The 24,237-nt window shown below is 42.3% G+C and overlaps 1 protein-coding gene across 11 annotated transcripts in view; it reads left to right on the top strand.

Moving 5' to 3' along the window:
* The window catches only part of NRG1 (neuregulin 1), a 438,532-nt gene extending 417,301 nt beyond the window's left edge, over positions 1–21,231 (top strand). For 6 of the 11 annotated variants that reach the window (XM_048502956.1, XM_048502953.1, XM_048502955.1 and 3 more), the window contains 5 exons: positions 3,090–3,192; positions 6,196–6,322; positions 9,480–9,609; positions 11,958–12,174; positions 15,031–21,231. In XM_048502956.1, coding sequence (XP_048358913.1) covers positions 3,090–3,192; positions 6,196–6,322; positions 9,480–9,609; positions 11,958–12,174; positions 15,031–15,679 — 1,226 coding nt within the window. In that variant the 3' untranslated portion in view covers positions 15,680–21,231. Of the gene's footprint in view, positions 1–3,089; positions 3,193–6,195; positions 6,323–9,479; positions 9,611–11,957; positions 12,175–15,030 lie in introns of all 11 variants that reach the window. The other 5 variants (XM_048502954.1, XM_048502952.1, XM_048502948.1 and 2 more) reach the window with 2 other exon arrangements.
* The last annotated feature ends 3,006 nt before the right edge of the window (positions 21,232–24,237 follow it).

Below are 24,237 nucleotides of genomic sequence, written 5' to 3'. Positions count from 1 at the left end.
TATCTGAAAGATAACATAACCATGAGTCCTAAATACTGTTCACAATGAGTACATCCATTGAGAACTGTACAATGAGCACTTAATTAATTTTAAAAATTACAGCTAATGTTTCTTAATTCACGTCTGAAAGACCAGGAACATTTAAAGCAGGGGTCCCCAAACTTTTTAAACAGGGGGCCAGTTCACTGTCCCTCAGACTGTTGGAGGGCCGGACTAAAAAAAACTATGAACAAATTCCTATGCACAAATGATTGTAAAATGTTTGATTTCACCTTTCAGCCTTTCTGTCATGGTCTGTTTTTAGAACAGTGACCAAAGTATGTCAAGTACAGGGTGGGCTCCAAATATTGTTGGGGAGGCTGTGGAATACCTTCCCCCGTAAAAAAAAAAAATAAGCAGAACTTTCCCAATGAAGCATTCCATCTAACCCAGGATTAGGTATCTTCCTGGGTCCTTCCTCCCTAGCAGCCAGCGAGCGATTCACCAGCCTGGCTGATGCCAATGGGAGTGAGGCGGAACAGAAAGCCTGAGAGCAACGCTACGGAGCAGTCGAGAGGGAAGGGCGGGAGCGGTGGAGTTGCCATGTGTAAAGTTTCCAACTCTGGGTCAGAAAATTCATGGAGATTTGGGGGTGCCATCATGTAATTGCAATCAACAGCCGTTGGGGCAAGTAAATGCTCTCCCTCGGAAACTCATACCGAACATGAATGGAGCACATGAATCGTCGCCATGCCTGGCGGGCCAGATAAATGCCTTCAGGGGGCCACATTTGGCCCCCGGGCCGTAGTTTGGGGACCCCTGATTTAAAGGATGATAGCTGATGTGTGTTTTTTTCCCCTCAGACTGCAGATTATTGCAGGGATATCACTCTGTCGGTTGGAAAGATGTGTTCTGGAGTTCCAGCACTTCACAGGTGCACATGGGCCCAATGTGAACTGGGTCTGCAGTGCATGGGAATTTAGATATAGACACATGCATGCACCATTTTCCTGCATTGGAACTGCCCCATGAAGTCACTACTTGCTACATCGGGGAAGCACGACGTAGCTCATTAGGGTGCTTACAGCAATCAGTGATGCTCCTCAGGGCCCTTCCCAGTGAAGAAACTACCACAGGATCCAGGAATGTCTGAGCTGTCTCTCCTTGTGTCCTGCAGTCCCAATCTGAATTAGGCTCATGCATATCTGCAAAGTACAGAACTCCAGAACACGACTTTCAAGCCAACGTAGGGACATTCCCAGGGAAAATGTAGCAAAATTGAAATAGTCTTATGTGGAAATTGATTCCTCTAGCAAACATTTTTTAAAAATTGTTTTTAAACTACAACACAAATCTAAGGCCTCATGGTAAAGCCCAAAGCACAAGGGGAAAATCCTTGCATTCATTTATATGTACTGGGCTTTTTTGCTCAGGTACCTGAGAGAACTGGGCAGATACGGCCACCTGGAAGGATGGATGAGAAGCGTGCAGTCAACCAAACCAAACTCTCTCTATATATTAAAAATACTTTTGCTAAGGGCTGTGTGGGTGCCAAGTCCCCTTGTCCAGGAAAGTGCCTCGAAAGGGAAGTAGAACTGCTTCCAGAAACAGTCAGCGCTGTGTGAAAGTTCCTTCCTCCCAAACTCTGTGTATTGATAACATCCACCAGCATATCAGCTCACACTGCCAATCACCAGTTATTGCCCAGGATGATGTAATCAGAGTAGATGCTGGGTCATTGTCTAAGCAAATATTGACACTCCGAGGAACAATGGTGACAGCAGAGGTGAGGAATTCGGGACCTAACAGAAGCATGTGTCAGAATACAACACTGAGGGAACAGAGCAAGCCAAAACCAATCCCAGGAGATTGGTCTTATCTGCAAACATAGAGAGACCACCAGATCAGGAAACTGCCAAACACAATCCCTGTCCAAGTGCAAAAGCAACAGGTTTTTAAATCCTGTCCTATCAACGGCAACCTGGTTTACAAGAAAGCTGGAGATGATGTTTTTCTTCTTCTCTTTACATTTTAACTTTTGTATATTTATAAGAACAGAATCCCCCTTCATACAACTTTTTGTTGTTTCCTCTCACCTTGGTTACACCAAATTTCCCATCTGCTTAGTTGCCCAGCTTTACCTCAAAATATAAATATTCTCTCTGAACTACAGAAAAAAAAAATTCAGTATGAGGTTTTGGCTCGCACTGTCTGCTTGGGCCTAGTGGTATGGTTAGTATCAAGATGATTCAAAAAGTAACATTTCCCTGGTATAACACACAGATGATGCTTGGCCAAGTGTGACAGACAATGGAATGCAGTATCCTTCCAACCCAAACATTACTTGCTCTAAGAATTAATTTATAATGATAAAATATCTGTAAGTGAGGTCACAGCTGTGGAACAGATTTTCCTCAAGCAACTGCCTGGTTTTTTTGCTACACTTGCGGAATATGAGTAATCATGTTTTGTCTATGGTACAATGCATTGTTGCCCCGTTGTGGTTGCCGAACTGAGGTGGGAGGGGAAGAGCGGGAAGGAACTGAGTTTAACAGATGAACGATATAACCAGTCCTTGATCAACTTTTACTGACGGCGTTATTGCAAGCCAAGCTCAAAGTACAATTGTAAAAAGTTCTCATGGAATGAGCACTGTGATTGAAGGCAAGTTTGGAAAAACTATTGTGAAGGTTAAATTACAACAGGGAATAGGGAATGGAAGATTTTTTTTAAAGGAATGATAAGTTATTTTATCCCACTTGTCTTTGGAAGAGTGTGGAAGACTTATTTCTACATTCATTTTTGTTATATCGATTTCCCGGGGGAGAGGGGTTACTTTTTGTAAACTTTCTTGTGAATTTATGTTAGAATTCTAAATTCCAGCTACAAGATAACTGAATTGTGTTTGAAACTTTACTCTCATCCATCACTGGTACTGCATTCAGATCTTAATCTCTGAATGACTTATATTGTTATGGGGACAACCAAGCCTTTTATTTCACCCTGTGAAATCGTAGGGTAGAGAGGATGCGGCGCGGTTTTTGGTTACTGTTTGCTTGGCCATCTGGTATGCACCTGTAACCCTGTTTGCTCTTTTTGTCACTTTCTAGAAGCTGAGGAACTTTACCAGAAAAGGGTGTTGACCATAACTGGCATCTGCATTGCTCTCCTTGTGGTTGGCATCATGTGTGTGGTGGCCTACTGCAAAACCAAGTAAACTTTCACTTTCCTTTCTGTAACTGTGGTTATCACTGAGGGGGTCAGAACTCAGTCCAAGCCAAACTTAAGAAATATGTTTACACCTGTTTCCACAAAATTAGGCAGCCGAAATAATCTGTTTTGCCATCCTAAATAGTTACATCCTCCTAGGTCCGTGGTGGCGAACCTCTGGCACTCCAGATGTTCATGGACTACAAGTCCCATCAGCCCATGGCAGAGGCTGGTGGGAATTGTAGTTCATGAACATCTGGAGTGCCAGAGGTTCGCCACCACTGTCCTAAGTCCATTGAAGCCAGTGACTTAGAAGGTATAACTCTGCTTATGGGTGCACTGTTTGAGAGCAGTCCTAAGCAGGTTTACTCAGAATCCTATTCCAGTGTATCTAGTGAAACTCCGTGTATGTGTATGTGCTGCCAAGTTGCAGCTGATTTATGGCGATCCTTGGTAAGGTTGTCAAGACAAGAGATGTTTGCCATTGCCTGCCTCAGCATCACAACCCTGGCATTCCTTAGTCAGTGGTATTTAGTCTCAGCAAAATGTTGGCAGGATTTCATTGTAACTGTCATTGAGCGTGAGGCTACAAGAAATGCTTCCAGTGATCTAGCGTAGTAGTGTTATCTAGTATACTAATAAACAAATGCCACAAGGTGACTAATAGATGAAACCAGCGTTTCCCCCAACTTCTCAGACCCCTGTAACATGGACGTCTTTTCTATACAAAGTTATTGGTGGTTTATAATGTGAGTTATAAAATAAACCGGGGCGCTTGCTTGTAAACTTTTCTGCATATATTGCTGTCAGTTTTCAAGCATCCATCCACAATTGTAGCAGTTAAGTGTTTACTCCCATTACATTCAAGATTGAAAGGTTTATCACCTCTGTCGAAAAGCTCTGCTCGCAACCTGAATTCTATCCCAATGGAAGTCGGTTTCAGGTAGTCGGCTCAGGGTTAACTCAGCATTCCATTCTTTCAAGGTCGATAAAATAAGTACCCCCCACACACACACACAACAAACACCCTGTGAGGTGGGTGGGGCTGAGAGAGCTCCAAAGAACCGTGACTCGCCCAAGGTCACCCAGCTGGCATGTGTTGGAGTGTACAAGCTAATCTGGTTCACCAGATAATCCTCCCCAGCTCTTGTGGCAGAGCAGGGAATCAAATCCGGTTCTCCATATTGGAGTGCACCAGCCCTTAACCGCTACACTATGCTGGCTCTACCTCTACCAAGAGGTCTATCATCTAGCTGACATTTCCAGGAAGCAGCATTTTTACCATTTTGTGCAAATAAGACATGGAAGCAGAGAGGTAGACAGAAAACGTGGACTGTAGTTAGGGAACTCTAACTTTTACACATTTGTGGATGACACAGTCTTAATACTGGATATGTTTATTGGTTCATTTTGAACTAAGATCCTAGACTGCAGCAAAACCAATAAGTATAGGACACGAGATGATATACTCTGTGCATGGGCTAATGTCAAGCACGTGCTTTCACTGCAGCTGGTTCCCTTGACTGGATTTGCTGATGATGCAGAATCTCCTCTCATTCATCCTTGAGAGCATCCGTCAAGGGCCAGCGGGTGACTCAGCACTCTTTGTGACGGAAGAACTTGGAACAGGCGATCGTTGCCACATCTTTTTGAACACCGAGTTCTTATCTTGGAATCATTAGCATTAGGACCTTTTTAAATGTTTCATGTTATCTATTTTAAAGACAGCTTGTTTTTCCCCTGCAGTTCTGCAGGCAAAGGTAAACTGCATAGCAGATCTAATGAATGGTAGAGTCAATATAGTTCCACTCAATAAAGTTACCCGCTAGCTGCAGTCAGGTAAGCAAGGTAGCCAGGGTTGTTCAGAGAGTGGGTGAATGACAGTGATTTCCAGATTACTCCTGTCTGACCTAATGCTCTTTGCTAGACTAGAAAAACCCAGGTGGCAGCAGCAGGGTTTTCAGCGTTCCTTCGCCAGGGAATTCCATTCTGTTGGGCCTCTAGCAGCCAAGGGAAGGTTACGTGCACCTCAGACTCAAGAAAGTAGTCAGCTTTGGCTGACATCCTCTGCCTGTTCATGTGTTTCTGGATACCTTGCATGTGTTGGAGGGCGCAAGCTAATCTGGTTCACCAGATAAGCCTCCCCAGCTCATGTGGCAGAGCAGGGAATCAAATCCGGTTCTCCAGATTAGAGTGCACCAGCAAAAGGTGTGGAGGGTACGAATGGAAAATCATTATACCTTTTGGATGCCCAGTACAATACAATCCAGATTTTTTTTTTAAGTAGGCAGCTTATTTAATATAAACACTATAAAATATTGCTTCCGTTTCTTATTCCTGACTTAAAGGCTTCAAAGGAAGGTTTCACAGGAATAGCATGATTAGCCAATTCAATACTGCAGTGAAGGGAGTGGGGAGATAACCTTGGCCTCCTAATAGCTCAGCTATTCTGTACAGACAACTCCAGATGAAACAGAACCCCACCCCTTCACAAAAAGTCAGTGTTACCTAATGTATATGTAGTCCACATATTGCTTCTTTAGATAAAGAAACAGAAACAAGAATGATACAAGAGACGGCCAAATCATTCATGTATTTGTTTCTCAGTTGTGGTGATTAGTTCTTTAAAAGAATCAGGGTATTTATCAATTAAAGGACGTCAAAAGTGCAACTGTTTGAATTTTGAATACTAGCATCCTTTGTTCTTTTTTCCCCCTTTTGGTATCAAATGAACTGTTTGTAAAAGTAATCCATTTTGGGGATGGTAGTTAATTTAGCAAAGCAGGATGTCTCTTCCCCGGACCCCAGCGTCTCTTCGTGTAACAAGCGTGCCTCCCTTGAGCCTTGCAGAATCGAAAAAGTCTTGAACTCTGCCTGTCCCAATGACTCCTGTTGTGAGCCTGATGGATTTATGCCCATGGTGGGAATGTGCTGGTCAACAGAGGTTATGATGGGAAACTGTTTTGTTCATTTGGCTGCTAAAGCTGTTCTATATTTCAAATGCAGGAAACAGCGGAAAAAGTTGCATGACCGCCTTCGGCAGGGCCTTCGATCGGAACGGAATCATAGGGTCAACATGGCAAACGGGCCTCACCATCCTCACCCGCCACCAGAAAATGTCCAGCTGGTCAACGTAAGTGTGGCTTTAAAAGGAGAGTGGAGCTGTATGCTCCTCGGAGTCCAATGCAGTCAATAGAATTAGAAGGATATAACTCTGCTTAGGACGGCACTGTAAATCCCATAGTTAAAAACACTTGGGGTTTCCGATAACATTCATTCAAAGTGATTGAAAAAGTGAAATAAATGTTCCAATTTGTTGTCACTCTGAACAATCTGAGCATACAACTTTCCAGGTCCTAAATGAGTCTCTGACTGAAACTGGTTGGCTGTTAGCCCCTCTGCCCCCGCCTTATCTTAAAACAAGGAAGTGAAATTTTTCCAGCAATCGAATGTGAGGAAATGTGTCCACACAGATTGTCTACAAAAACAATCCCATATTTACTTATGTCTTGTTTGTAAAGTTTATACCCTGTGCTTCTGCTTACAAAGCACTAAGGCAGGATTGCAATCAGCAAATATGTATGTAAGTAGCATTGTGTGAAAACAAAAATAAAACTAGTTTCCTCCTCACAAACTGGGTTAAAAATGATCTAGGTCCGGGGTCTGCAACCTGCGGCTCCGGAGCCGCATGCGGCTCTTTCAGCCTTATACTGCAGCTCCACGTGGCCTGGAGGTCGGAGGGTAGCGTGGGAGTATCCCTCCAGCCCTGTGCTGGAAGGAAAGGTGAGTCAAGGGACCGAACCAGAGGCGGCTCTGTGCGTGAGGGCGCCGCTTTTCACATCCCCTTCACTCACCTCTCCTTCCAGCTTCTCTGGAGGGCTGTAGGGATATGCCCACGTTACCCTCCGACCCCAGGAGGTCGGAGGGTAGCATGGGCGTGTCCCTCCAGAGCAGCCGCCATCCCCCCTCTGCTATCCCTGCAGCCACCATTCCCCCTCTGTCCGGTGCCGCTGCCTCCCACAGCATGAGAGGCAGTGGCACTGGGCAGGCCGCAGGTGCCATCCCCCCTGTGCCCCACAGCACAGGCGACTGCCTGCTCCATCGGGCAGAAGGCGTTTCCCTGCCCGGGGCCTCTGCCTCCCACCGCTGGAAGGAAAGGTGAGTGGAGGGGCCAAGGCGGCTCCATAGATCTTCGAGGCTGTGGAAAACGGGTCCAAATGGCTCTTTGGGTGGTAAAGGTTGCTGACCCCTGATCTAGGTGGTCCATTTCATCCAGAAACCCATTTCACCACTTGCTCAAGTTTCTAGTCAAGGAAGAATATATTTGATACCAGACAGAAATAAAGTCCTGGGGCTCTAAGGCTCATTTTTTCAGTCAAGGTTTGATAATCGCTTCCTTCAGGGCGAGTGGAAAACCCTCTGCCTGAAGGAGTCATTTATAATTCTGGTCCAGCATTTACAGATAAGCACTTCCCTGAAAACTTTAAGAGCCACAGAGGACACGAACCACAATACAAGTAGTAGCGCATACACCCCAAGATTTCTGTCCATATACTCAGCCAAAACAAGCTGAAAATTAGGGCAAGAAAAGCCCCAGGAAGATCTACAGCAGTTGCTTCTAATGTGATGTCTGAGTCTGATTAAATACAATTCACTCCCAAGGAAATTCTGGTGTGGTCGGTTAAGATTTGCCTGTTTCAAAAGGTCATAGAGGGTGAGATGCTGTTGTTTCATGATTTTCTTGCATTAATTTTAACTTATTTGCATCTTATCTGATTTTTATTATTCTTGGTGGATTGTAGTGTACTTTCTGCTTATAGTTTGTAAGCAGTATTGAGAGCCCAAGTTGGCACTATATCATGGAGTGCAAATATAATACATAATGTCCATGATCCTTCCAATAACACAGCCTATCTGCAGAAAGGGTTTTTTCTGCTTCCTTTGTGATTCCATAGCTGTTTCTAGGGGATAGAATTTTGTGTTCTCCAGATGTTCAGGAACTACAATTCCCATCAGCTCCTACCAGCATGGCCAATTGGCCATGCTGACAGAGGCTGATGGGAATTGTAGTTCCTGAACATCTGGAGAGCCGCAGGTTCCCTACCCCTGCTCTAGAGGGTCCAAGGATCCTCAGGAGAGGTGACGGGGGGGGCTGTAACAAGGCAGAACAATCCCACAACATCTGTATGACTCTTTGCTCCATTCTCAGAACTGGAACTTCCTCCATTCAGAAAAGACAGGTGAGGAGCACGGGACATAGATTCTTCCGCCTTCCCCTGATTCTGCATCCCATGGTTTCCTGGTGATGATCACAGGCTCAGGAGAAGCTTTGGGAAGTGCTCTGCTGTAGTCACTATCTGGTTGTCCTAGATCCAAAGATAAAGAATGGAGGAATTCATCTATGACTAATAAAAGTTACAGATAAAAAAAGTATCGGCCAGCTATTGTGCGATCAACACAGGTGGCAGGACGTGCACTTTGCAGCTAAATCTGAGCTTCCTCATTTGTTTTGGAAAATCCTAAGGACCTTTATTGCCATTGTTCCCAGAGAGACAGGATTTTACCTATTCTAAGAGCCTGTTCTGTGTTTTCAGACAGTTCGACATTTCCTCTATTAAATCATTCCCTGAGAGAGCCAATTTGTACTCCAGCAATGCCTGTGATTTAAGCACCAAATGATCAAAGCTTTTCCCCTTGCCAATTATATATTTTTTTTTTGCAATAGCAGGAAAAAATGGTCCAGAATTGAGACTCCGTTGCTTCTCTGATGGCCAAACTAAGCTTTTAGAAAAACCGGTTAGTTAAAAGTACAAGAAAAACATGCTTTCTGCTGGAAGGAAAGTTGTGCGGCTTATAAAATGGGGAAGTAGCATTCAGAATTTTGGTGTGCACATAGACCACCTGTAATCTGAATTGGTACAGTGTAGAATTCTACTAATGCTTCCTGTATAATGTATAGAAAAAGCTCTAAAGCAGATTGTGCCATGGGAACTTATAGCAGCAGAGACGTTTCTGCATATCAGAAATTACCCAAAGGTCAGATCACACTAAAGCAAACTTATTGTATTGACCCAGTTTAGAAAATGTGCATATTAAATAGTTTTCAGTGGAACAGCTATGTTTATCTCAAATTTCTTCTCAAACAACATGAAACTACCTCTTAGCTTATCAAAAGATTAATTAAGTGTTCGCTGGTTCAGTAAATGCAGCACTTTACGCATGAAATGGCTCACTGCATTTTTTCAGATACATAAAGCATATAAATGTGTGTTCTGTCTCTGTTTATTTAGCAATATGTATCTAAAAATGTAATATCCAGTGAGCATGCTGTCGAGAGGGAAACAGAGACATCGTTTTCTACAAGTCACTACACCTCAACGACCCACCACTCCACAACAGTCACTCAGACACCCAGCCACAGGTAGGAGGCTAAAAGAGAACCGGTAATCCGACTGTCTCATCTCTCACTGTTGCAGAACCACTATCTATACAAATCACTGTTCAGAAAAGAAACATATTGCAAAAATAGAGATCGCAAAACTATGGAAATCAAGTGACATACCAATTGTGGAAGAGTGAATGGGAAAAGAAAATAACCTCCATAATGTCTATTGACAGACTGACTTGGAAAATAAGAAACAATCCCGAAAAAATTAATAAAAATGGGGACTTGTTAATAAAATATTTAAATAAATAAAGGAATATAATTGGTTCACAAATGTTGTCGACACTTACAAAGTGTATTCTTTATGGAATATTGGATTTAATGTATAAGACTTGGCATACCATTTTAATGGCAAGATAACTCCTCCTTTTGATTTCCTTTGTTTCAATTCTGTTCACGCTAATGCATTTATAATTTATATACTCATATATATAATTCATATATGTACTGACTCTACATACTATACATTAAGATATACTGATTTGATTGTATAGAATTTAATGAGTTTACTGTAACAATTGAAAAGACTGAATTTAATGAGTTTACTGTAATGATTGAAAAGATTAAATAAACGTATATTATTATTATTTTTTAAAAAGAAGAAAAGAAAAGAAACTTATAATATCTGTGCAAACTAAGGACCTTTTCAGATTTTTTACACCATAAATTATCATTCTTATTTAGTGTTGTGTTCAGTCCAGAAATGTTATACTTTGGGTCCACGGCATGTTTTAGATTTTGTTCCTGGGAAAATGCAGCTCTTCCTCCAGATAATCATTTGTTCTGGAGGCTAGTCCAACAGCTGTTGCCACTTTGACAATGAAATGAGGTACCCATTTGGATGTGCCTGTGATGTGAATACTGGTGAACAATACAACTCCTGCCATGTTTTCCCACCCCCTTTTGTAACTTAAAAAAAATGCTGTACAACCGACGTATGACCTAGTAAGCCAAACACAGCCTGGTCGGCCACGTATTGTGATTCCCAGGTGCTTGATGATTTCCTTGTTTTCTGGTCCTCAAGCCTTTGGAACCCCTGGTGGGCTACTCCATGTGGCTAATGGGCTGTGCTCAGTGGGTTATAAGCTGTGTAAACCTTCTAAGGATCAGTATTTTAGCAGTGAACCCACTGGGCTCAACTGGCTTTCAGCAAGATGGCGAGCGGTTATCAACTCCTTTGCAACTCTTTTGTTTTTAATTGAATTGATCTGTTTCTCTGCAGAATGCCCACTCTCCCTTTTCGGTCCTAGAGCATGCAGTTATCCCCTTCCTCTTGGCAGATACCTCTTCTTGTCCTTGTGCCTCCTCTCGTATATAAGTGCGTAGCCAGAGGTGGGATCCAGCAGGTTCTCACAGGTTCCCAAGAGTAGGTTACTAATTATTTGTGTGTGCCGAGAGGGGGTTACTAATTGGTGATTTTGCCACGTGATTTTGGCCTTAGTTACACCCCTCCTCTCAGCAATAGCGTGCAGAACTTGAAGCAGTCTAGCAGGAGGTGCATCAGCATGCATGGCAGCCTGCGCCTGCATGCATTCGTTTCCCGCCCAAGGACCGGCGCAGCGGCTGCGTCCTTGCCACAGCCCCATCCAGGAATGCCCCACCCCCGGAATGCCCCACCCAGCCCCATTGGCGCTACGCCACAGTTTGAATCCCACCACCATGGGAACCTGTTACTAAAATTTTTGGATCCCACCACTGTCGGCGTAGCACATCTTTGTCAGAATGGCAGCTTGAACACAAAGGTTAAAATGCAGTCAGGACTGTTTAGTAATAATCTGAACAAGTTCTAAATAAATGTACACATATTGAATTGCATAGATCTTTTTAGTGCACTTATGTTATTGTTATTAATATCTAATACCCCCTTTCTCCACAATGTGTGGACTCAGGGCACATTACAGAGCGATACAAACTCTGAGCCTCTCAATGTACTTTGAAAAAATGGGAGGGCAAATGTCCAGCAGATCTTTTACCGGCCGGCCCACCGCTCTGAGCCCAGTCCTCCAGGGTTGGGTGGGGTATAAATCTGAAATAAAGTGAAAGTAGAAAAAGTTAAAGATTCCCAATTTCTTCTCCTTTGGCACTCCTGGCAAGCTCTTGGCCTGGGAAAGGTACCGGGGCAAATGCTGATTCCTATAGCTTTGCTTACTTAACACTGAACAATACCAGCCGTGGCTGTTCCTTGTTCTTTTGCAAAACAGGTACTCTGAAATGGATGTTTGAACATGTCCTGTTCACCTCATTGCTGTGTCGTCTGGATCATTGTTTCCCTTTTTTCCAGTTTTAAATTTTAAAATGTTCTCCTCTTCTTCTTCTTCCCAACGGCTCTTTATCAGTTGGAGCAACGGCCGGACCGACAGCATCATCTCCGAAAGCCACTCAGTGCTTGTGAGTTCCTCGGTGGAGAACAGCCGGCATGCAAGCCCGACAGGCCCCCGAGGGCGCCTTAACGGCATTGGAGGGCTACGAGAATGCAACAGTTTCCTCAGGCATTCACGAGACACCCCCGATTCCTATCGTGATTCACCTCACAGTGAAAGGTAACCCTCATAAATTGACTTTCCTGACAGTTATTGCAGAGTGTGACTGTTAGGCCAAGTGTGTCATTTAAAAGCTCACAGAGACCATTCTTTCTTCACCATGTCCAGAAATCCTAAAGTGCACACCTTTAATAATGAAATTATGTGGCTTCCTGATTCATCATCCAGAGATTTTAGTGCAGAACTGCTCTTGAATCCTATACAGTGGAGGCTTTTTTGGCAGCAAGCTCACACTGCCTTAACCCATCTTCAGTATTCAGAGCTTAAGTAGCAAAGAGATTATTTCCCCCCTGCTTAGTGTTTGGATTGTATACACAGGTGTGTGAAAAAAACAATTGTCATTTGAGAGGCAACCAACAGCAGTAGTTGAGATATGGTAGCAAACCATGATTTGATGCTGTATGAATGAGCCCAGCTTCTTCCCGTGAACAAGGTGATAACTTCTGTATTGTTCTGAACAAACCATTAGTGACCATTACATTCAAACCAGCCAATTTGCAGGGTAATTTCAGTCTGACCTGCAAACAAGGATTATAAACTGGGGTTCTCTTCTGCATGCAATGCTCATTTGCAAAACAAGTGCAAACCGTAGTTTGCCAGTTCAGATGTAATGACAAACTAGGGTATGCCACAGAATAAGAAATAACTAATTATTTCACTACATTATTATCATTATCATCATCATCATCATCATCATCATCATCATCATCATCATCATCATCATCATCATCATCATCATTATTATTATTATTATTATTATTATTATTATTATTATTATTATTATTATTATTATTATTATTATTTAGTTTTATATACCACCCTCCCCCGAAGGGCTCTGGGCGGTGCACAACATTTTAAATATATAAGTAGAGCACAATCTAAAAACATAAACAATTTACAAAAATAAGTACACATATGTATGGCTCTATTAAGGTTAAAACAGCTAGAAGCCCTATTAAAATACACAGCGTCCCAATAAACAATATATGATATAGTATAATATATGGCGTCCGACAGCTAAACCCTCCCAAGATGGGAGCGGTAGGTCCCGCAGATGTTATGGGGACCATCAAGGGGGGGACCTCCAAACGGGGGGGTGCCACATCAGCGGCCAGCCTCTCCGAAAGCCCAGTAGAACAACTCAGTCTTACAGGCCCTGCGGAACTCACCAAGATCCCGCAGGGCCCAGACAGCTGGAGGAAGAGTGTTTCACCAGGCAGGGGCCAGAGCCGTAAAGGGGCCAGAGCCATGTGAAGATAGTTGCGGGGCGGGGGGAGGTGAAATTTGCAGCATAAGGTCTTTATATATCTTAATCATTATAACGAATAAGTAAATTTCTAATATAAGCATTAGAGAGCTAGCATGGTGTTGTGGTTAAGAGTCACGGACTCTAATTTGAACAACTGGGTTTGATTTTCCCCTCTTCCACATGAAGCCTGCTGGGTGACCTTGGGCCAGTCGTAGTTCTCTTAGAACTCTCTCAGCCTATATAGAGGCAGGCAACCATCTCTCGACATCTCCTACTTTGAAAACCCCAAGGGGCCGCTGTAAGTCAGCTGTGATTTGAAGGCACATGCATACTCAAACAGATAACCACTAGCAGTTCTAAAATTCTGATCTATTTAACAGACCCTCCCCTCCATCCTGTATATAAAAAAGAGAACAATTCTTGCATATTTTATCTTGCGTGCAAGATTATTTCTGCTACTGAAAAAATGGCAGTCAGTGCTGCTACTGGAAAAATGGAAGGACTTGTAAAATTGTTTCAGTTTTTACCTCAGTTTTTACCTCAGTTTTTACCTCAGAATGTACAGTATCAGAGTATGAAGAAAAAGACTGGTTAGCAATATTGTATTAATATTGTTAGCAATATTATACAATTGTCATTGATATTTTATGTTTGCCAATTGAACTTTTTAAACTGAAGTAATGTGTTTTAGCTCATTGTGTATTTTATCATTATTATTGTACACAAACAAGCCAAATTGTGTGTAACGTATATGACAGAGGAACAAGACAGCGCGTCACACACTGAAGACGGAGGACCAATATATTCAATAAATGTATTTATATATATTATTATAATTGTCCAGTTACTAAATCCAATGATTGTACATCCAGTTTTTTAAAAAAAACAAGTAAAATGTTTTTCAACAACAGTAAAATACATTTATTGAATATAATTATTATTGTGTCATCTTGTATATGCCAATAAAGGCTTTACTTACTTATAAAAGAGAAAGACTGAGTTTAGAAAATGAACTGTGGGGGTGGGAAGAATAGTCATTTAAAATCCCCCCCCCCCAATTATTTATATTCCCATTTGTTTTGTTCAGTATTGCTAATAAATTGGAATACTCTCACAATACTAGAACCAGGGGGCATACATTGAAAATGCTGGGGGGAAGAATTAGGACTAATAAAAGGAAACACTTCTTCATGCAACGTGTGATTGGTGTTTGGAATATGCTGCCACAGGAGGTGGTGATGGCCACTAACCTGGATAACTTTAAAAGGGGCTTGGACAGATTTATGGAGGAGAAGTCGATTTATGGCTACCAATCTTGATCCTCTTTGATCTGAGATTGCAAATGCCTTAACAGACCAGGGGCTCGGGAGCAACAGCCGCAGAAGGCCATTGCTTTCACATCCTGCAGGTGAGCTCCCAAAGGCACCTGGTGGGCCACTGCGAGTAGCAGAGAGCTGGACTAGATGGACTCTGGTCTGATCCAGCTGGCTTGTTCTTATGTTCTTATGAAGATAATTGGTGGGTTGGTCATCAAAAACCAAGGAAATTAATTTTCTGAGAAGTTGACTTTTTTGTTTCCTTTGTTCCTCTTGTCTGGGCTTCTTTAGGTATGTATCCGCTATGACCACACCAGCTCGCATGTCACCTGTAGATTTCCACACTCCGAGTTCTCCAAAGTCACCTGCTTCAGAAATGTCTCCACAGGTCTCCAGCTTAACAATGTCTGTCCCTTCTGTGGCAGTCAGTCCGTTTATAGAAGAGGAGAGGCCTCTCCTTCTTGTGACACCACCCCGGTTGCGGGAAAAATACGAGCATCACATACAACAGTTCAGCTCCTCTTACCACCACAATCCTGTTCATGAAAGCAACAGTCTCCCGCCGAGTCCTTTGAGGATAGTGGAGGATGAGGAATATGAAACTACACAGGAATACGAACCTGCACAGGAGCCCCCAAAGAAACTAGTCAACAGTCGGAGGGCAAAAAGAACAAAGCTCAATGGCCACATTTCCAACAGGTTGGAAATGGACACCGACACGAGCTGTGAGAACAGTAGCTCAGAGAGTGAAGCAGAAGATGAAAGGATAGGAGAAGACACACCTTTTCTACTGAATGCCACGGCAGCCGACCTAGAATCAGCTACTGCATACCGGCTGGCCGACACCAGGACTAACCAAACCAGCCGGTTCTCCACACAAGAAGAACTGCAAGCAAGATTGTCCAGTGTAATAGCTAACCAAGACCCCATCGCTGTATAAAAAAAAACATTTTAAACAAAAAAAACCCACATAGATTCACATGTAAAACTTTATTTTATATAATGAAGTACTCCACCTTTAAATTAAAACAATTTATTTTATTTTAGCAGTTCCGCTACTAGGACTTTAAAAAAAAAACCACAGGAAAAAAAAACTTTTATAAATTAAATATATAATGTATATATAAAAGTGTTATGTGCCATATGTAGCAATTTTTTTACAGTATTTCAAAAATGAGAACGATATCAATGGTGCCTTTATGTTACGTTATGTTCAGAGCAAGTTTTGTAAAAGTTACAAGTGATTGCTGTTCCACAGTATTGCGCAGAAGTGTCCAACATTCTGGGTTGTTCCCCTTCCTTACCCCCGCACCCTATCCCTGGTTCTCTCTTTTTGTTTTGTTTTTTGCAATGGGTTAATGGAGACTAGCTATACAATTGGCTATTGCAACAGTCCCTGTGTTTGCTTCTTTCAGCCCCCGGTCAAAATGCCCTGTACTGTCATTACCTTTATCTTCACACAAAAGGTTTTTTTGACACAATCTGGGGTTTGTCTGCTTTCTGACAGAAAAGAGCCTTGTTTAAGGAGACTTGAGAAAATGGCAAATCCAATACGATGCTATTATTTACAGCAAGGGGAAAGGGGCACAAAACTACATTAACCCTCAATAGAATTGTAAGTTTATTATAATCAGAGAAGAAACAGCTGGAAATTACAGGGCACTAGTCGTTTTTCTTTTCTCCCCAAAGGTTTTGTTTTTGTAATTTCATTTCTTAGAAAAAGTTAAGGATTGCCCGGTCTGTAAAAACCAAGGGGACACTGGCAAGGAATGAGATCAACAGTGGCACAACAGACGTCTTGACACCTTCCATTTATGTGTAGTGCGATTTGTGTGTGGGAATCTCCCACTGGATTGTGCCCACAATATCTGTTCATTTTGGTTTCTGGGTATTGGTAAAATAGTAGAGAATTTTTTTAAAAAAAATCACTGATAAAAATGTAATAATTTTGGCCCATATTTTCTAATAGTTGCTTTTTTTGCTTCTAAAACAAAGGGGAAGTTTAAGAATGTGATCTGGCTTAACTAATTTTAAAAAATCTTGTTCTTCCTTCAAGGAACTGAAGTCAGCAATTACGTGCTTTAAAAGAGCATTTTAAAGTTATTTTAATGGGAGAGATGGGACTTTAGTGCTTCAGTCTGGCTAGATTATGCCTGAAATCTCTGTTACCAATACAGCTTCCACATAAAAGGAACAAAAAAGGGCTAAAGTGAGCTCCGTGGTTACAGCTGATCAGTTAGTTTCACAAATGATGATCGATACTGCTTTTTATTTAAATAACTATGTTTTGTTAATGTAAACAAATATATTCAATCTGTTGGGCTCCTATCATGCATGGGTTTTGTTACGAATATGCATGTGGCCACTGATTAAACTAAAATGCTATCCTTCCAAGAAGCAAGTTAGAGAACCAAATGAAATGCGATAGTGGAAGACCCATTTAAAAAAAAAGAAAACAAGTCTGCCCAGTCACATATAAAAAACAGTAGGTAGATCTGCTTTGATTTGTAGAGCAAAGTGGTGCTCAGCTGAAAGGAGATGAATTGTCCCCCTGGCTACTGTTCATTGCCCCCATAATCTTACCACCAAGTGCTTTTCTTCTAGTAGAACTCACCTCTGAAATCAGAACTCAGCTGAGGAGGAAACTGTATGCAAGTAAGCCACAGGCAAGGGGACCATTTTGTATCCTCCCATCCATATATGTTCCTTCCTCTTAAAAATTGGGCCACTCACACCCTGCTTTGTGTGGGCCACTGCGAGTAGCAGAGGGCTGGACTAGGTGGACTCTGGTCTGATCCCGCAGGCTCTTTATTATGTTCTTATGACACTGGAATTGACCTGGATTTAAATAAAGGGGTCTGCCATCTCGCTTGACTCACAGGTCCCAGTCACAAGATTATTGCTGCTTCTAGTTCGCAAGCCAATAACCATCCACCTTGGACTCAAGTTCAGATCAGATCAGGGAGCGTCTCTTATTTATTTTGTTTAACTTCGCAGTAAGTGGCGAAGACTTGGGCTATACTTTTTTTATGAATGAAAAATAAGATTGGATGCGCTGAAGTGCCTGAAGTTCAGAAGACTCTGTTGGGAAAATGATACGGTCTGTACTTCGAGGCTAGGAGGTTGCATTTAGTTAACACAAATATATATATATATATCAGCATCAGACCTTGCAATCCCCAGCTATCCTAAATTGGGGGATGTAGCAAAACTGTGGTTTAAGGTTTGCAGTCCTAATCTTATTTCCTAAATGGATTTTGAAGGGTGTGCTTTTTGAGGCAGTTTGCACATGACTGGTAAGTGTTGAGAGAGGCTGCATTGCAGAATAATTAATGGGTTTGCTTCTCCTGTTATGTAATTCATGTGAGCATAAGCTTGAGGTTTTCATTACATCAGAGTGACTTCAAGCGCATGCTTAATGCATCACTGAGTATTGGCTGCTGATTCTGAACCTCAAAACGAGATGTTTCTAGTATAATTATCAATATCCTGGGATTAAATGGAACTGTCCTTCTTTGCTGGTGAAAATCTGATTTCTAAAGGCAGAGCAGAGCTCTGGTACTAAGAAAACTAACACTGTTCTTCATCCATGGATTTTGAAATCTATATCCCATAGGAACTGGTTAATACATTGGGAAAGTGAGGGGGAAAAGCAGGGACATTCTCTTTCTTCTCTGTGACATGGGCCCCTTCCGCACACACAAAATAATGCGTTTTCAAACCACTTTCACAACTGTTTGCAAGTGGATTTTGCTATTCTGCACAGCTTCAAAGAGCACTGAAAGCAGTTTGAAAGTGCATTATTTTGCATGTGCAGAATGAGCCATGGAGTCTCAGCATCTTGTGATACTACTCCAGTGCCTGAAATTGAATCCTTGGAAATGAATTTCCTTCCCATTCATCTCTCTTCAGCCTCCGCCTATTTTCACTACAATTCAAGGAAATGAAGTGATCCCAGTGTGTTGTGCATCCATAGGCTAGCCCGGGGTGTCCAACTCTGGCACCCCAGATGTTCATGAACTACAATTCCCATCAATCCCTGCCAGCATGGCCAATCGGACACCCCTGGGCTAGACTAATATATGTATTTGAGAGATAGGAATAATCTAAACTGGTGATGGATAACGCTTAATCCGCTTGACTGAACAGATGAAATTATCACAGGTCACAAGGATACAAAGCTAGTTCTCTGGGAGGATGTCTGGATTGTGCGCAATAAATGCAACCATGTCCTGTGCAGTTTTATGAAAGACTGCAAACTTACATTACTAGGTTACAATATACTTCAGAATTCTCCACTCTTTTCTCCTCCTTCCTCTCTGTATTCGTTAGTTTTATTTTGGCACAATCTACCAGGGAGATTACTGCAAATCATTCTATTTCCATGTCACTGCTTTTCCATTTACTCTTCCAAAATTAGGGGTGGACCCATAGAGGGCATTCTCACGTGCCCTCTTCTGTGCTATAGCGCACAACCGCAAGTGCAGAGTGCAGCAGTCCCAAAATAGCAGTCATGTGCAGAAGGATGTGTTGTTGGAGCCTTTCATGGCCAGAATCAGTGGGCTCTTGTAAGTTTTCTGGACTGTGTGACCATGGTCTGGTAGTTTCTGCTCCTGGCGTGTCCTCTGCATCTATGCCTGGCATCTTAAGAGGCATGTCATGGTGAGATATATTTATCAATGAAACAGTACGGTGTGACTGCATGGTGAGTTATATCACTTTGTACTGTGTCAGGGAGAGATATACATCTCACTGCGATGTGCCTCTGAAGATGCCAGCCATAGATGCAGATGAAACGTTAGGAGCAGAAACTACCAGGCCATGGCCACACAGTGTGGAAAACCTACAACGGCCACCTACAACAATGGTTTGTACTTACATCTGTCCACCAATCTTTGCGCTGAGGCTACTACAGTAGGGGAACCAAATGTGCCAAATCAGCACATCCAGAAACAGAAGGAAACAAAAACACCCTTATGACTTTTGTTGGTTACCGGCGGCCACTTGTTTCTCCTAGCGAACTTTGCTATTCAGAATGCTGTGAGATGGCATCCTTACATTGAGCCCCTTTCCATGTCAAGGGAGTCACCAACTGAAACAGCTAAATGCATGTTTTACATTTTAAAGATATTGCTTTGTATTACTGGAGTGTTATAATACCTGGTAGCTAACATCTGTGTGAAGACCAACTATATTCAATGCAATTGGCAATGGAATTGAAATGTGTAAATTCTGGGGTTGCAGTTTGCTGTGACTCTTCAACGAAGAAAGGCATTTGCACGCAGGAGTGCCTCCTCAAAAGGGAATATTCTTCCACTCGCTGGGGTGACTAAAGTTCTTAACTTGACATGTAATCAATATAAAAAAAGTGAGCAGAAAGCTTGATACCGCTCATTACAGCTTTTTGTAGACTGCTTTTAACACGTGTTCTACAGTGGGGCATGAATGCAAACAGAAATTTACAGACAGCAATATTATATGCAAGTGCACATGGTTCAGTTTTTCTTAACGTTCTTTGGATTTGTACCTACGATACATCGATGGATCTACAGAGGCGCTTTCCACATTTTCATTTACCAAATTCGACTTTTCTGTAGTTACAGTGCTTTTTACGAGATGTTGTATGGTGTTGTAATGGAGGAAAGTGGTCTGGTCAAAAAAAAGGCTTACGAAATAGAGAAAAGGGTGGATCCAGCTAGCTTTTCTGAAGGAGAAGTCCCTTTTGACCACAAAAAACACTATGCTGGGCATCATGAGATCTACATGGACCAAAGCCATGTGGAATAAGGGCTTTAGTCAGGAAGATAACTGCATGAAATCACTGGCGGGATCCACCCCAAATTGTTTTGAGGGCTAAATAACTTACATCCAATGAGAGGGGCAAAGGGGGTTTAGGGAGCAGCGCAGTCTTGCACTGGTACGTTTGCATTCCCCAGGGCACTTAACATGATAGAGAGGGCAGAAGCGCCAACAGCCACCTCTCCTGCAGCCCCACCACCACAGAACCTGGAAGCCCAGGTTGCAGCAGGTTTCACTAGTGTCCTGCTCAGATGCCAGCAAGGGGAGCAGGTGGGGGCATTCCCAGGGGCCTTCCCAGGGTTGAGGGCCAGGAGTGCAGCGCTCTGGCCCTCAGACTTATGTCACTATTTTGGTGGCATAATTCCTGTAAGGCCTATGGGCTGTTTGGCAGTGGTGGTGGGGTTTGTGGTCTTTTCTGAGCTCCCTGGGCTGCTGGAAAACCCTCTTAGAGCCAGTGGGACGGCACAGCATTAGCGCCACACACCCTGTCTCCCATGTTTGGACGGGTCTGCCTGTGCCTAAAATGGAAATAATACTGACACATCTTCAGCGTGGCCCATGAGTTAAATCTCTTTAGATTTTGAGGGGCTAACAAGAGAGGAAACACGTGGATAATCCTTCAAAATATTTTACTAATTTTAAGGATTTGTAAAGAAGCTAAAGAGGTGCTTTTCCTGTATCTCTAAAGGTCTTCCAAAAATATCCATTCAATGCAGTATTGCTTCTAAGGTGGCTGATGGTTTATCCATCCTCTGATGTACCATAGTAAAGCTGGTTATTTGGTAATTATAACATGCCCTTACTTACAACATTGCTGTGGATGTTTGGTGGATTTCACCCACTATACTCAGAACTGTGTTGTTTTCTCTCTGGTCTGTAAAAGCCTGTAATCAAAAACATGTGTGATCACAACAGAGAATCTAAAACAGCACTTTCCAAACTGTGACGCAAGGCAGCAATTTGGCATCTGGCCAGTTCATAAAAATCTGGTGTGAAATAATAGGTTTCATTATAGGTATTCCTGTTCCTGTGACCAAAACTTGCTAAAAGCCATCTTCATAATATATAGGGAACTGCCTCTGATAGCAGGGAACCATTGCTTGCCTGAATGTTTGAAAGCCAATAGTTGTAAGCTGGCTCAGGAAGTTGGGGCTACCACTAGCCCAAAAGCACTGGGATGGAATTCTGGATTAAATTGATATTAAGTTCTGTTAGACTCATTTGAAATTTGCAACTAAACAGATATGCGTCAAAATAATGTGAAGAATGGTTTTGCAAGGTGGCTTCTGGCTTGTGTACACAATTTACAATTGGATCTTTGGGACCAAAGTCCTGTTAGCCAATGTTAGGTTTGCAGGGAATTTTACTCAGATAAACAGGATTTCATTAATAGCTCCTGCCAGCATGTCCAATTGGTCATGCTGGCAGGGGCTGATGGGAATTGTAGTCCATAACATCTGGAGTGCCAAAGGTTCGCCACCACTGTTATAGGGTGTTTAAATCTGGTGATATAAGCATGATTCTAATGATGTCCATTCCACTCAGTCTCCAGTTGTGGTCACCTCCATATGCTTAAAGTCTGTGGCAACCAAGGGCACAAAAACATAGGGTTAAGCCAGAGCACATACGTACCATCTGCAGTGAATGGCATAGAAGGGTGTGACTGCTGAGGATGATACTGTAAATCTCTTGTCACTTGAATGCTCTGAGCTTGTTTACTTGCAGTTGAAAGTCTTAACGCAAAGAGTTTATATTGACTGATAGAAACATTAAATCTGGGTTATTAATTTGTGGCAGCTCTTTAAATCACTGCTCAGCTAAAGATAGATGAGCATGCATGTGTAAATCAGCTGACAGGCACAGCCGTTTAAGGCAGAACCATAGTTCAGGACAAGAGCGTTTTAAATTGGCCATCTAAGTGGCTCCTCCCATAAAAGCAGGTTCTGTAAAAGATGTGAAAGGACTGAAGCCTCTCAGCTGCACTGAAACCCAGGGCAGTCTGTTTTGTGCACCCCTCGCAGATTGGCGAGGCAGAGATTTCTTTTCCGCGCTCCTGCTTAATTTTTTGTTTGAAAACTTGCACAAAGCAAAACTGAAGCCGGGGCTGTCAATCCTCAGTAAAGGCGAAAAGTGGCCTCGTCTTCACAATGCTCTTTTGTAGCAGGTGGCAGGTAGCCTGTCACATGGTCACTGGATTTTCAGTGGAAAAACTGGCCACTGCTTAATGCTTCAGGTAGGAAGCTGCATACAGAAGTCTGAGGGGCCCAGCTCTGGCACTGCTGTGGTGCTCCGGAGTTCTTCGCACAAGTAAACTTCCAACAGCTGACAATCTGGCTGCATCCTTCCCCATCTTACCCAGTATGAATTCCGGCTGGGAAAATTGAGAATGCATTGTTCGTTGATCCTTCATTTTTTGGTCGTGAAACACCAATGTATCCCTGCATTCCCTCCCAACGTTTGCACCTTTATTCAAATAAGGAATGTTACTTCAGCATTCCAAATGCTTGATTGACGCCTGCCCCAAAGCGCTCACTTCCCCCTCCCCCCCAGAAATAGAAGCAAAATCTGCTCTCATTCTTTTAGGCACTGGCTGAATTACCACCAACAGGCAGCAAATCAATCGTATATGAAATGCTGCAGAGAAATGTAGATAACAAAATGGCCACATATCATTTTAAGTGTATTTGCTTTATTTTCTTTTTTCTTTTGTAAATACATCTTGTACATACTTGGATGTTTTCCCACAATCATTTATTGTCTTTATGAGTTACATATCAATTATAACACTGAAAATAATGTCTTTATTATTTATACGTAGACATCTAAGAGAGAGAGAGAAAGTCCTCATATTATTTTAGGATATATATCAAAATGATCGGTTATACCATTTTTCCCACGTAAAACTATAATGTATCCTTTATTTTTTTCTCTTTTTCTAAATATATATATAGATATATAATTTATTGGTCTGGAGAGAATGTATCTGTAATGGAAAATGTACAAAGAATGCACAGTGAAAGGCCATAAGGTACCAATTAACTAAAGAATCTATAATCCCAAATACCGAGCAATAAGCAATTGTTGATTTATTTAAGGTTTTGTTGTTCACTTTCAGCAAAAGAAGTAAGTGCTGGAATAAATTGCTACTATGTAGTATCAGCACAGTTGTTCTACAGACCGTTTCAGTCCAATTGCCCGTCTCCTCCGACCCTATCCCTTCCCCCGGTCCTCGTGCCCATGTCCGGTTATAATGGCACAATTCTGATGTTGTCTGTGCTCAGACATTTGTTCAGTAAATGTTCCGTTCTTTGTTGTCGATTCCCCCCCCCCCTTTCCCAGTTTTCTCTGTTCTTATTTCTGGAGTGGAGTTGATCATCCAGTCTGCTAATTGTTGCCTGTCTTCTTAGAAATCACATGTCTAATTGCTGCTAAGCAGTTTGGCATTAACCAGGGTTCAATAAAAAATAATTAACAATAATAATCCAGTGACATATCTCACATGTCCTTAATGTTGTTCACAGAAAGGGAAGTGGTGAAATGGTGCACCAAATTTTTGGACTGGAGGGAGATCAGTAGAAAAGTGACATAAAGTTGAGTTAGTCTCAAATCCCCCAACAGCCACTGAAAATGTATGCAGAAGAAGAGGTCTCAATATTTAGCATCTTATGCCCCATCAGTTGTTCTATCAAAGAATCTACC

Source organism: Sphaerodactylus townsendi, linkage group LG07 (assembly GCF_021028975.2).
Source record: "Sphaerodactylus townsendi isolate TG3544 linkage group LG07, MPM_Stown_v2.3, whole genome shotgun sequence".
NCBI lineage: Eukaryota > Metazoa > Chordata > Lepidosauria > Squamata > Sphaerodactylidae > Sphaerodactylus > Sphaerodactylus townsendi.
The sequence above is the reverse complement of the archived record's forward strand: the minus strand, read 5'-3'. Positions and strand labels throughout refer to the sequence as shown.